General features: G+C 29.6%; 1 protein-coding gene across 1 annotated transcript; it reads left to right on the top strand.

The window, feature by feature from the left end:
- Window positions 1–7538: 7538 nt before the first annotated feature.
- Window positions 7539–8524, top strand: LOC18602069 (small ribosomal subunit protein cS23-like). Its single transcript, XM_007033227.3, has 2 exons — window positions 7539–7864; window positions 8067–8524. The coding sequence occupies exons 1-2, from the start codon at window positions 7547–7549 to the stop codon at window positions 8346–8348; spliced, it is 600 nt and encodes a 199-aa protein (XP_007033289.3). The 5' UTR covers window positions 7539–7546; the 3' UTR covers window positions 8349–8524.
- The last annotated feature ends 6063 nt before the right edge of the window (window positions 8525–14587 follow it).

The raw sequence follows: 14587 nt of genomic DNA, 5'->3' as shown, positions 1-14587 counted from the left end.
GTTTTACCCTTCTTGTTTCTTTTCATTTTAATTTAGTATTCCGAACACTTATTTAACTTCAATTTCCTTCTATTACCTTCTTCTACACATGTACAAACAAAGTATGAAGTTTGTACTCCAACGCGGTGTCCCCATAATATTTAAAATATTTATTTGTTTGCGCTATCTTTGCTTAATAAACACACGCAGTCCCATTAACGTCATTTTTCTCCAAAATTCTCTCATTCTGCTTCTCCCCCACTTAGATTGACCATATACTCTTTCTTCATGAAAAATTTTGACACTGAATAAAATATTAATGTTTTAATATTATTTTATTAATAAAATATTATTTTATTTCAAAAATCTTCTCTTGTCCCCTTGGTACCCAAAATACCTTATTATGCCTCAATTGACTTCCGAATCACTTTTTATCTAGTAAATTTTTCTCTGATAAAAATATTATTATTTTATTATTATTTTCTCGTGTGCGAAATATTTTATCCCAAACTATTTCTTTATCTTTCATCATTTCTAAACATTATAATTAACCTCAATTGGCATCTAATAAGCTTTATTAGTCGCCATATCAAAGTACGGGGTATTATAGCTATGTTTTGATTTCATCCTTACGGGTGCCTAACCAAGGATGCCAAAATAAGATGTTTTTGGGTATAGTATGAAGCATGTGAAGGTAAATAAGCGGTCAAAATAAGAATTATCACATTAAGTGTTTTAGAGGACATATCCTATCAGTTCTTGGTTAACATTAGCTTATTGAAGTCTTTGGCCAAGGCGTCATGGAGATTATGAAAAAAGTTTAATAACTCTCTATAAAGCTAATGCTATAATTGCAGGAGCAAATATGGAGGTCAATAAGAGTAGACACTGTACCAAGCTCTTATCATCTTCGGGATATATGATGAGGGAATGAATTACACTGATGGACTGTACACTGAAAGGTTGTTAAAGAACCCTTTGACTCTCCTAACAATTGAGAGACCATGATGCATTGCTAGATGTCAATCTTAATCTATGAAATTTATTATAAATTAATTGATTAAAATTTATATTAATCAATTAAGTTATTAATCAATTCCATCGTCAAAATGTTGGGAACCTAATAGGTCACACACAATTATTGCATTTGAATTAAATTGGGAGAGTGATGATTTAAATTAAACTTAAATCACATGCTAGGTAATTAACTTCTGTAAACTTAATTAAAAGAGTTTAATTAAGTTTTAGACATAATTATAAATAGTTATAATTATAAGGCCTTGATTGCAAAATATAAACGAAGTTAATTTTGATTTTAATTTCCAATGACTTAATTAAAAGAGTTTAATTAGTAATGGGCTCAATTGCAAAGGACAAAATATAAGGACTTAATGTGTTATAATATTGAAGGCTTAATTGCAAAATTGAAGTTATTTTAACCTAATTATATAAGTCACCTTTTAACTATTTTTCATATGAGAGTTTTTCACAATTGAAGAAAACCTAGTTTTTGTTAGAAAAAGAAAAACGTTTTCTTTCTTTGCCACCACTCATTTTGTGTGAAAGAGAATATTGCTTATGAAGCAATTTTTGAAAGAGCTTTGGCTAAGATTGTGAAAAATAAGAAATAGACAATTGTTCTACTTTTTGTTAGCACAAAGTATAGTTAAAAACTCCTTCCTTTGTTGAAGGTTCAAGTGCAATCGTGTACTACCATTGGAGGCCAAGCACTTGATTGGCTAGGGTTTTTGCTCATTGTGGTGTTCGCGGTATTGCTTGGGAAAGTGCCATTTTGATTACGAAATTACTTGGCAAGGTAACTTTTTAAATAATAATTTATTTTGTACTTTTATGTGTTAAATATCACCAAGGTGATCCATGAGTGGAGGCATGCTTTGGTTGTTTAGTTAAAAGTTTTAATTTTCTTTTTGTTGCATATTTTGTGCATGCCATCCATAGCCAAACCCATCAGTGGTATCAGAGCCTTCCTTGGTTTGATTTTAAACCATTTTTTATGTCTATTGTTGCTAATGCCTTGTTGAAAAAGAATATGAGGTGTTCGGGTTTTGTTGTACACAAAATAGTAACTTTTAAAGTTTTACAATTTGTTCTAGTTATTTTGATTTCTAGATAGATTTTAATTGTAAATTTTAAAATTTATTTTTCATAATATTAATCTCATTTTAATGTCAAAATATTACAGATTAACAAGTGCATGAGATGCACAAATTAATTTAGCAAATAAAGATTCGTTATCATGACATTATGGCGTGATTTAAATGGCAAAATTCGATTCTGTCCAGCCATGGTATTGGTTCATTTTCAGCCATAACAGTGAGGTTTAAGTGCTTCATAAAATGTATGAAAATTAAGAAATCAATACATAGTGGAAATGTTCCAAGATGGGTGATTACGTGTGGCTAATGGTGGAGGTAAAGCTATAAAGACGTGGCTCAAACGCTACTATTTGCAGCAGTGACAGTCACGATTTTGTTTGGCTTGACAATCAAGAAAGGCCTAAATTTGTGCAATTAGTTACATCGATTGGCTGAGGATTTTTTTATGGAAAGGTTCCATAAATTATCTAAATTGTTGCCAAGAATTTTAAGGATTCAAATTCCTAGAATTAAGCCTTCATAAAATTGAGTTGGTGGAGTCAATACCGTTGCTACCTCTGCAGCAGCAAGCCACAGTTTAGAATTTTTTTGACAGCCAAACACATTTCCTAAAATTTAGGAAAATTACTATGGAATTATTCCATAAGTTTTCTATCAAGGAATTTTGACATGAAAGATATAGGTGTGGCGGATGTTATTCTAGATATAAGAATAATGAGAGCCAATAATGGCCTAACATTGTCTTAATCTCATTACATTGAAAAAATTGTGATGTAGTATAGTAAGTCAAATTGTATGCCAATATCTACGCCTTATGATTCTAATCTAAAATTAGTACCCAATAAAGACAAGCCAATAACACAAAATGAATATGCAAGAGTGGTTGGAAGCCTAATGTATGCTACAGTGTGTATAAGGTTGGACATTGCTTTTGTAGATGGGATGTTAAGCAAGTTTATAAGTAATCCAAGTAAAGACAATTGGCATACCGTTCATAAAGTTCTTAGGTACTTAAAAAGTACAATGAATTATGTCATTTATTATTCAGATTTTTTTTTGGTTTTAGAAAGGTATACAGATGCTAGTTAGAACTCAAATAGAATGAATCATACTTTTACGAATGGTTTTGTTTTTAAAATTGGTGGGGGTGTTGTTTCTTGGGGTTCTAATAAATAATCTTGTTAAGCGAACTCCATCATGGTGGCTAAATTTATAGCTTTAGCATTTGTTACACAAGAAGCGGAATGGTCGAGAGATTTACTCTATGAAATTTTGTTGTGGCCTAAGATCAATGGTACCAATCTTGATATATTGTGACAATGAAGCTACTATATCAAAGGCATATAACCAAGGATACAATAGAAAGAGTTGATATATTGGACTTTTACATAGCATTGTAAGAAAAATAATTAGTGATGGTATAGTTACTATAAGTTATGTGAGGTCTTGTGAAAATTTAGCGGATCTGTTTACTAAAGGTTTGAAAAAGGACTTGGTTGTAAAGACCTCAAGAGGAATGTGTCTCAAGCTTATCAACTAAATCTCCAATGGTGAGAGCTCACCTCGACATTTGTGGTTGACCTACAAGTCTTAGGTACTGACCATTCTACCACATGGATGATTGCAAGCACTAATTTATATTTTTCATCTCAAGGTGTATATTGCTTGGTTCTCATAATGTGTAAGGTAAAGTTGAACATAAGTTTTTAATAAACCCATAACATGTATATGTTGAAGTATTATAATTACGAAGTACTTCCGATGAAGGTAACTTATGTGAGTGGAAGTGTGGTTGCTTTTAAGAACTAAAGGCTTGACTCTAACAACACTCATGAATGGATGCAAAACACAAGGCCACAAAACATATTAGCAAAACTAGATACAAAATGAGAAAGAAAGCTTATATACGTTTAGTAGCTCAACTAGTTAAATGAAGAATCGATGGTTCAATACTTGGTCAACCACTCAATTCAAACTAGAACCAACCACATTCACTAAGTGAAGGTTCAAATCTACGAGATACTTTCATTTATGCACAAGATTCCCAAAATTGCTAGTATTTAGAAATTTTGAAAATGATAGGGGATTGTTGGTGTATTTTTAAAATAAAAAAAACTGTCTCTTAACATGAAAAGCTATCTTAACTCAAAGGTTATGAGACAATTAAAAAAACATCACAAATAAAAAAGTATGTCTTATGGTATGAATGGTTGTCCTTTCATAAGGTGATATGAAAAGTTATATTTTCATGTTGTAGCTAAAAAGTTATGTCTTATAAATGAATGCTTGTAATTTCAAAGGTAATTATTGAAACATCCCTTCATTCAAAGGTCATCTTAATGCAAAAATATCTTTTGAATAAAAAGGTGCCTTGATGAAAAAGTTATGTCTTTAAAAAAGAGACGCTTGTAAGCCTATATAAATGACTTACTGCCAACTATTTTGACACATCAAAATAAAAACAAAATAAGAGTAAAAAAATCAAGAGTAAGAAAAGTGTTGTGTTCTGAAAATTAACATTAGCACTTAAGTTCCCATCAATTGTAAAAGGATCCAAATTCCTTATAATATACTTGTTGTAAAAAGTAGGCTCTAAGGCCAAACAACTTTGCAAACCCTCGGGGTGTCTCTATCAGTCTACTCTCGTAAAGTGTAAAACAAAGTTAGACGTTGACTTCATTGTATCTTTAAAGCTATTTGCATTATTCCCTTTTATATACTGAATGATGAAAACGAAATAAGTCTCAAAGATATCATCTATTGAAAGGCTCACATTGAAATCAATTTTGTCAATTTCTTGAATTCCATCTAAATCTCATTTACACCAACATGTTGCAGGGGCTGATAAGCATGATTCAGAGAAACACTAGTGTGGAAGAGAACACTTCCATAATATTCATTATTCAAAAATTGGTTTAAGACCTTCTTAGCATAATCCAGAAGATGTTAAAGGTGCACCTTCTATTCTTTTACCAAAATTCAGACCATGTTTCCATTTGCTAGTGAGTGTTATGAGATTGGTATCACTTTTGGTAACAAAAATCAGTTGCTACTGTTGGAGAATGCTTACAAATTCTAATGCTTCTTCAAACACTGTTGAATGGTAGCAAACGTCAGAAGTTTTATGAATTTCCCTCTAGAAGACATTATTGAGGTTGATTGTTCTGAAGTTATTTTATTGAGAGCACTCTAAAATCAAAAACTGGAAATGTTTCTCTCCTATTTTTTTCCTTCTGAACGTTCTATTTGTTTATGAATATGAATGTAGGATATCGGTGGCATAAAGAATCACCGTTGTGAGGCTTGTTTCTTCCCATCTTGCTCAAATTCCTTTTTTACCTGTTCATCTGAAGGATGTCATGTTAATTATTATGAATGCTCCAGAAACCAGAGAGCAACTTCAGGTGTTTTACTTGCTATTTTCCTCTTTACGTATGACAAGTTTGTACTTTTGTATATATTGTAGATGGAATATTTATTAAAAGAATATGTTGATCTCATCACAAAACTGCCAACACATAACCTCACCACCATACCAAATAAGCCCTTTGTCTTTTCAAGCTTTTCTAATAAATTTATCATTAATTCATTTCTCATAATAATAATAAAAATTCCATCTATAATATATACTAAAGTAAAAATGTTGAAAAACTGTTTAATTAGCCAAATCGTGATATTTGTTTATTATATTTTTAAATTTTTATTATAAGAGTCTATTTGACCTGGCTTTTTCTTAACTTAAAAATTATTATGAAGCTCTTATAAAAAATAATAACTTTTAAAATTAATGTAAAGTTGTTTGGTAAATTTCTTTTTATAAGTTATAATTTTTATTAAAATTATCATAGAATGTATTTTTTTAGAGGGTAATATTGTAATTATTTTTAACAGATGAGGATATTTTTGAAATAAAAATAAAAATTCTCTTGTATTTTTAAAAGAAAAGAAGAAAAAGCTCCTCATAAAAGTTTTTCTTTAAGCTCTTTTTTTAAAATTTTATTTTTAAAAAAATACTTTTTTTTAATAGCTTTTCAAAATTTATGTTTGGCCTGACTTTTGCTTTTAAGAGGTAGATAAGTTGAAAAAAAACTAGGCCAAACAAGCACTAAGTATTTTTTTAACATTAATAAAATTTATGTAATTTGTAAATACATAATAATTCTAATTATATCAAATATCTTTCATTAAAAATATTTTTATTATAAAATATTAATATATTCTATTCCATTTGTAAATAAAAATTCTACTTGTTTTGAATGAGTTTTGATAAAACACTACTTTTCTTAATTCTAATAGTATTGAATATTATATGTCGTAGTACGCAAGTATGATAAATCAATCATTTGACGTGTAGAGTAGAGTAGTCATCAATTTTTTTTTATTTAAATGTAATTGATCACTTTATTAAAAGAATAGATTATGGTCTACGAAATAGATTTGGATTTGGACTTAGAGCAAAGAAATGTTTTAGCACCTACATGACGCGTATTCCAAAAATGGTACGCGTTAGTAATGTGTTATCTATTTTATTTTTGATAAAATAGTCCTTGACTTCATATTTAATTTTATTTTCCTTAATTATTATGTTTTCTTTTCTTTCTTTTTCTTTTATTTTTATTTTACTTTCTCTTTTTTCATTCATTATTTAAAATATTGGAGACTTCTTTTAAGTTTTCCCAACACTTTGAGAGAAAACTAAGATGAGTCTCCTCATTTCAAGAATATTTAAGAAAATCACTTAATTTTTAAAGAAGCTCCATCATTAGATTATTTTGATATTTTATGAAAAGAAATTGATTAATCTTCTTTTTCCTTAAAATACATATTGAGAACCATAATCATTTGACATATCAACTCTCCCACTGTAACATAACCAACTTCCATCCTCATATATAATATAAGGATCTCATTAAAAACCTTCTCATATAAAAATCCTGTAAGATAAAAACCATGGACAAGAAAAAAAGAATACTCTCACCTTTGTATAATCATCGGGATATTTACCTAAATCACCCACCTTGTAATATAATCAATTGGATGCATTAATATCCTTAAGAATAACATATTAGATATCACTAGCCTATTCAAATGCAATACGATAGTAGTTTATGCTATTACACCTAACAACCTTCAATAAATTTAGACAGTCTTCAATAAAGCTCCCCATCTTACCCAAAGCTTTTCCCCTTTAATCCAACCAACAACTATTTGACTATCCGTTTCAATATCGTCTATTGTGGCTCCCTCACTTCTTTTTTCAAATTTAATTGTTTATCTTGTTTCGTTAATAATGTTTGCAGCAAAAATATAGATAAATGAAAGTGAAAAACATTTTCCTAAAATGTAAATGGGCCTAAAGCCATTTCAAAAAGGAATTCCCAGAGCGGTTCCATGTCTGCACCCGACAACCCGACCCTTTTTAGTACCTATTACACCACCTCACCAGAAACATGCATAGAAACATTAGCAAAGTAGAAAATTGCTTCCTGCCTTGGTTGTCTGATTCTCCCCTGAAACTGAAAATACTTACGAAAAAGATGTTGGTAACAACATCTCTCCAAACATACCTAAAACCCCCCTTTAAACCCTTGACTTCATTCCCTTCCCAAAATCCAACCTTGTTCCTTCTTAAACCTCTTACTGTTTCTCCCAAAACCTCAAATTTGGCTAAACCGATAATCTCTCCACAAGTCAAAGCTAAAGCTCAGGTTCTCTCAGATGAACTGCCTCTGGATGATTCCCCTTCTGAATCTTCTTCTTATAAAGAGGTCAGCTTTTGGGTCCTTTTTTTTTTTCCTTTAATTTTGTTTTTTTCCCAGAAAAAATGGTTTTAATTAGATGAATTTTCTGCTATCAAGAAAAGCCAGCCAAAGTTTCTTTGCCCTTTTTCTTTTAAAACCCAGAAAAAGGCTTCATTTGTAACTTATAGTTTCTTGGGTTTTTGTAATTTTGTCTGTTGGGATAATGTAGAAGCTTGGAGTGGTGGTGAAGCCATTGGAAAAGCCAAGGGTAGTGTTGAAGTTTATATGGATGGAAAAAGACATAGGGATAGCACTTGACCAAGTGATACCAGGGCATGGTACAATCCCTTTGAGTCCATACTATTTTTGGCCCAGGAAAGATGCTTGGGAAGAGCTCAAGGTTTTGCTTGAAAACAAGCCCTGGATATCTCACATGCAAAGGATACACCTTCTCAATCAAGCTACTGATATTATCAATTTGTGGCAGACAAGTGGTGGTAATTTGTCCTAGCTTTTCAATATACAAAGTTTTGTTTTAAGCTTTTACATTTTGAAAGTTCTTAAGATTAGGTGTAATCCATGTTTCTTAAATTGAGCTGAATGAAATATGGATGATGTGAACTGAATGTTCTTGTGATAGCTTTTTTGTGTGAATTAGTGCTTGATTAAACGTTCTTGGTGATATAATTTGATTACCAACTTCTCTGACCATGCCCTTTTTGTTTCTAATTGAAAATTTCATGTTACATTCTTTCATATAATGTTTATCTATTTCAAGGGAAACAATTATTCCAAAGGCCAAAACAGACTAATTAGGCTAAGGATCGGTAAAGGGCTGGCTGATCTTGGGGCTGAGGTTTTGAGGGATTAGTGTTGCTTGACTGACTAGATCTTTAACATTAACTAGTAGAGAAAGCAACTTCTCCATAGGCCGCATTTAATCTTTGGGTCATATTTAGTTATCAAAAAGAAAAAGGGAAAAGAAGGTCTCATATTTTATTAAGTTATCTTGCATTCTTGAGTGTGAATTTAAACTAAATATCTGGAGAAGCATGTATCTATACAAAACCTTATCACTTTCTAAAATGAAGGGAGTGTGGATGAGAGACAATGATGAAATTAATGAATATTGGACTTGTTAAAAATTCAATTCTAGCCATTTGGTTAAAATTCTATGGTGGCTTTTTGGATACATCAACGGATTTGCATATAGTTCCTTTTAAATTGTGCAAATCTTACCTGTTAGTAATTGTAGTTGTATCAATTATTTTGAGTATGAACTTCTACTCTGCCTCTATATACAATGACTGTTATGCCTTAGTCAAAGTGAGTTCTTTGCTCTTTTGATGTGTATCTTCTTCAACTCCTTTAAAAGAAAATGTTCTCTATCACTCTGCTAACCACTTTAACTTGCCTTCCAGACCTTTCTTACTTTTTGCCCCTTTTTTTTCTCCTTTAAGTGCTGTTACCCTTTCTTATCTTCCCTTTAACATGCCACACTGGCTTCCAGCCTGTGGAATAACCTTTTAATGACACTTTGCAGAGCCTGGGTATTAGCGTAGTTTGCAATGTTTATGTTGGAATGTGGTTCTTTCCAGTTGCTGGTGTTATTTCTCTCAAGTGCACTATTATTATAGCTGCATATTGAATCCATCAATGTCTAGTGATGCTCTCAACTTTCAGTTCTTATGGGGAATTTTCATTTCTTTGAATCATTTAAATATCCTGTTTAAGGTTTTTTTTCCTCCCTTAATGTAGGTACCTGTTTGTAAGATATATAGTGAAATCCTTAGTGCTTCTGCACTAGACTAATATCACTAGAAGACCAAAGATAGACTGACATGTAGAAGTTTGCTAGGTGTAAAGTTATTCCTCTTATTGCAAGCTGAATTTAAGGTTCTACCCAGTTGTAAGCTGTATAATGTTCCTCTTTTATTAGTGAAACCTCTCCTTTTTTAACTAGAAGCTCTAGAATCAGTTTCATCATATGGATAAATTAGATTCTTCTGATTAAGTTCTCGAGAGTTCAATGGCAGATTTTATAGGCAGCTGATTCTAAAGCCTTTTGAGCAGCTGCCACTACATATCTGTACTTTCTTGCGATAGCTGGCTTTAATAACTTTTGTTCAGGTTCATTCCTCCAGGCAAACCAATGAGTATTATCTTTGAGCTCAGAATCATCATCTAAGCTAGCTCATCTTTCATCCTACTTTTTATTGACATTTGCCTGCAACCATCAAATATTTGTACGTGGATACCATTCTCATTTGATCTAATAGAGATGATCAAATTCCCTACCTCAACAACCACTGGACAAAGTCTGTCTTCCTCCAATTGCAAAGTCAGAACGTTCTCAATGTTCGTCTCTCTGGCACCTTGAATTTGCTATCCAAATTCAAAGCTTGGTTGCTTTTTTTTGAGGGATTGTTCCTATATATGTATTGTTTGGGAAGCAATTGAATCATGTATTTCTGATAAGTTATTTCAAATGTGCTGGGAGTGACACATATTGACCAGTAAATCAACATTGCAAGGCTTCACAAGTGAATACAGTCATCTAAACCAATAACAAAATTTTCTAATGAACAAGGGAAAGGTAGTTCAAAAGGCTAATGCAATACTTACAGCTATTCATTGCTTGAGAGTAAGGATCTACATTTACACTAACAATTATACTTACAGCTATTCATTGTAGCTTTTATGTCTGCGTACGAGTTTACATTTAAATGCTTACTGTTGGAGTTCTCCAAAAAAAATTTCAATTCTCTTGCATAAAACTCCTTATGAAGTTGAGAGAGATTATCAGATTTATCTCCCGAAATCTGAATGTATTGTAAGAGTTCAGAAGCATACCTCTATAAGAGCCGTAGACACCAAATTTAGAAGCAAGCTATACAGCTGACTGATAAATTCGAAGGTAGAGGAAATTGAGAGCCTACATACTGATTTAAGTATGCAATGGTATGTTCTAATGTTGTAGATGTAACAGTATAACTTAAGACCATTGGAATAGATGCCTTACCAAGCTAATTCTAGTTCTGATACCAATGATCTTTGAACCATTTATATATTCCAATTCTTACTTCTAATAGAGAGTTCCGGTACAATGACAGAAACTGCAAATTGGAAAAATTTATCTTTAAACATCAAAATTGGTAAACAGAAACTTGTATGCCATGTTCTCCCAAGAGAAGATTGGCCTGCCGAAGTATGTGAAATCTAATCTGATACGACTTCATCTTGGGCAAATTTTGCAGTAAAGTCATCATTTTTTTACCTTATTGCAAGGTTAAATAATAAGGATCATAATATCTCTAAGATTAAATTGCAATCATGGATTTCAAACCAATAAAAAAATCAGTAAACACATTCAACTAGTTAATAAAAAAGTAAATTAAAAAAAATTAGAGAGTCCGAAGAGATGAGGACTTTCTAAGAAATAATAATAAAGATAAAAATAATTATTGTTAAAAATTGTAATTGAAAAGATTTGACATAAAATTGTAAGAATTGACATAAAAACTCATAATAAGCATATTTAAAATCTTAATGTAAATGTGTGAAAGTTAACAGGTCAAATAAGTCACAAAAATCTAATTTTAATAAAAAAGAAATATTTAAATTTATATTCTCTGATTAAAAGTATTTAACGATTTACAAATTTTAATTTAAAAATAAATAATAATAAAGATAAAAATAATTATTGTTAAAATTGTCTATTAAAAAGCCTTAATATAAAGCTGTAAGAATTGATATAAGAACTCATAAAGGTGGAACAAACATATTTAAAACCTTAATATAAATGCGTGAGAGTTAATGTTATAAGTCAACTAAGTGATAAAAATCTAATTTTAATGAAAACCAAACATTTAAATTTATATTCTCAAGCTCAGAAAATTTTAAGATTTACAAATTTTAATTTAAAAATAAATAATAATAAAGATAAAAATAATTATTGTTAAAAGCTCCCATCGAAAAGCCTTGACGTAAAATTTTAAGAATTAATATGAAAATTCATAAAAATCAAACAATTACTTTTAAAACCTAAACATAAATGTATGAGAGTTACCATAATAGGTCAATTAAGTCACAAAAATATAATTTTAATGAAAAAAAATTTAAATTTATATTTTCTGGCTAAAAGTATTTAACGATTTATAAATTTTAATTTAAAAATAAATAATAATAAAGATAAAAATAATTATTATTAAAAGTCACTTTTGAAAAGCATGACGTAAAGTTGTAAGAATTGATGTAAAAACTCATAAAGATGGAACAAGCATATTTAAACATTTTAACGTAAATGTGTAAAAGTTAATATAATAGGTCAATTAAGTCACAAAAATCTAATTTAATGAAAAAAATATTAAAATTTATATTTTCGAACTAAAAGTATTTAACGATTTACAAATTTTAATTTTAAAATAAATAATAATAAGGATAAAATTGTATATGAACATTTAACTTATTGGTTGATGTATGATCTCTTTTATTAAAAAGTAAAGTTCAAATCTCCCTTCGGTCAATTCCAAAAAAAACAGAAACAAACCTTTAGAATGAAATTACACCAATTTGTATCAACTTGAGTTCTCATATGTTAATAAATTTATAACCAGAATTACATGAAACATAGAAATTCATCAAGCGCCTGCAATATTGCTTGAGACATGACTAGTAACAATTTAGTATGAATGAAAATTTTATTCAAATCTTTCCTCATTCTTACCATTTAAATTAAGTTTAGATGATATTTAATATAATTCTTTAAAAGAATTAGGAAAACAAAGTTCAAATTATTTTTCAATTTTCAAAAAAAAAAAAGGCTTTAAGAATCTAGATGTTAATAAGAAATACATTCCAAAGTGAAACTATGCATTTTAATTTCATAGTTATTTAAGGAGATTTTTTTTTTCTTTTTTGGGTTTATAGGTAAGTTTCAGCACGTTGAATGAAGCAAGAAAGAAAACACACAAACTCACACAACCATGTTAGACTCAAAAGCCATGGAGAAAAATAATGGTGAAAGATTTTACAAAGGCACAATATATGTACAGAGTCTCGACAAGCCTGAAGGAATCCAACTAGCAGCCAGGTTTATTATCGTTGCCCATCATTCCCTGTGCTTTGAAGTTTGAACTTGCGATAACAAAAGGGTAGCAAAAATTAATAGAATTGGAAAAAAGAGAACCATACAGGTGCATAATAGTTGAGTATATTCCAACTATAAGTCCTAATTTTTTAATTTGATTTCATTTTAATTTTTAATTTCTAAATTTTTTTCTCTGGATTCTTAACTTTTAAAATGGTTCCATTTTGATTGTTTTTCAATTGTTAATGGAATAATATAACAATTAAAAAAACTGAATTGAATCACTTTAAAAGAATAAAGACTTAACTAGAACAATTTAGAGGTTAATGAAGATTAAAATAAAACTAGAATAAAAAGTTAGAGATCATGGATGAAATCTATACTGTATATTAAAAGAGAGTTCAAATATGAGACAATTGGTGGACATCAGGTGACTCCAATTGAGTGACATGAGGTACTCAATTAGAAAGAAATGGAGTTGGGGTAGGAAGGAAGGGAGCCGGGCTAGGAGCGGAAAGGCTTTTTGTAATTTTCGTGTTCTACCGAGGACTCTGTGGTCTTTTCGTTCGGTTTGGTTGTCTCGAAGCTTCTCTCTTTCTTTTTTGTTTTTCTCTCCTGTTGCAAGTTGGGGAGAAGGATTCAAAAGTGTTGATTTTTCTTCATTTTTTTGGGAGAGCTCACGTTCAATTCTTTTTTTTTCTTTGCTTGCTCCTTAGTGTTACATAAGAGAGAGAGAGGTGGGTGATACCAGTGGCGGAGGCAGCCCTTAATTTTTAATCTTTTTTATTTTTATGGATATAAAATTATAAATATATAAGTTTTCCACCCCTATTTAAATCAAATAATTTGGTTTGACATTGCTTAACTGCCTAACCCAAATTTTGAAATTATTTTTTTATTATTTAATTTCTTAAAAAGTATAATTTTTACTTTGATTTTTTTTTTACAATTTGTTGATTTGATTTAAGTATTTATGCAATATGTACTTTTCTTGAAAATCCTTCATTCTTTTAGCATGACGTTACTAAAATATTTTATATTATTGTATATAATATGTTATGGTCCTATGAAGTAAAAGATATATTGCTTAACTGCCTAAAAAGTATAATTTTTTATTTTGATATTTTCTATAATCTGTTGATTTGATTTGAGTATTTATGCAATATATCATACGTTAACATAAAAAATTGAATAAGAATGTGATTAAAATATTTAAAAAATTTTAATAATCTTATCTTACTTTGTTAAATTAAATAGGTACAAAGTAATTGCTAAAACTATTGACATAGATTTAATTATTTATGAATTTGAAAGTATGAAAGCACATTGAGCACAACTTACAATATTTAATGTGAAAATCTAGTATTAATTTTTTTTATTTTACATCTATTTATATTGAAGAATTTGAAAATTTATATTCAAATTATAAATAAAATTTTATGTTTTAATTTAATTTTATTTTAAAAGTGATTAATTTTTTGCTCCAAATCGAATCATTGACTTGATCCGTAACCTTGTATAATTACTCTTTAACTATCCCTTATACAACATCTTGGATTTCGTTATTAGAATCATCATAACTAACAAAATATGATTATATTAATATTAACATATTTTAAGATATAAAAGAAATCAAATCTTTCCAAAAATTAAAAATTATT

The sequence above is a fragment of the Theobroma cacao genome, chromosome 4 (genome assembly GCF_053813885.1).
Source record: "Theobroma cacao isolate CCN51 chromosome 4, ASM5381388v1, whole genome shotgun sequence".
Classification (NCBI taxonomy): Eukaryota; Viridiplantae; Streptophyta; class Magnoliopsida; order Malvales; family Malvaceae; genus Theobroma; species Theobroma cacao.
This window is presented reverse-complemented; position numbering and strand designations above follow the sequence as displayed.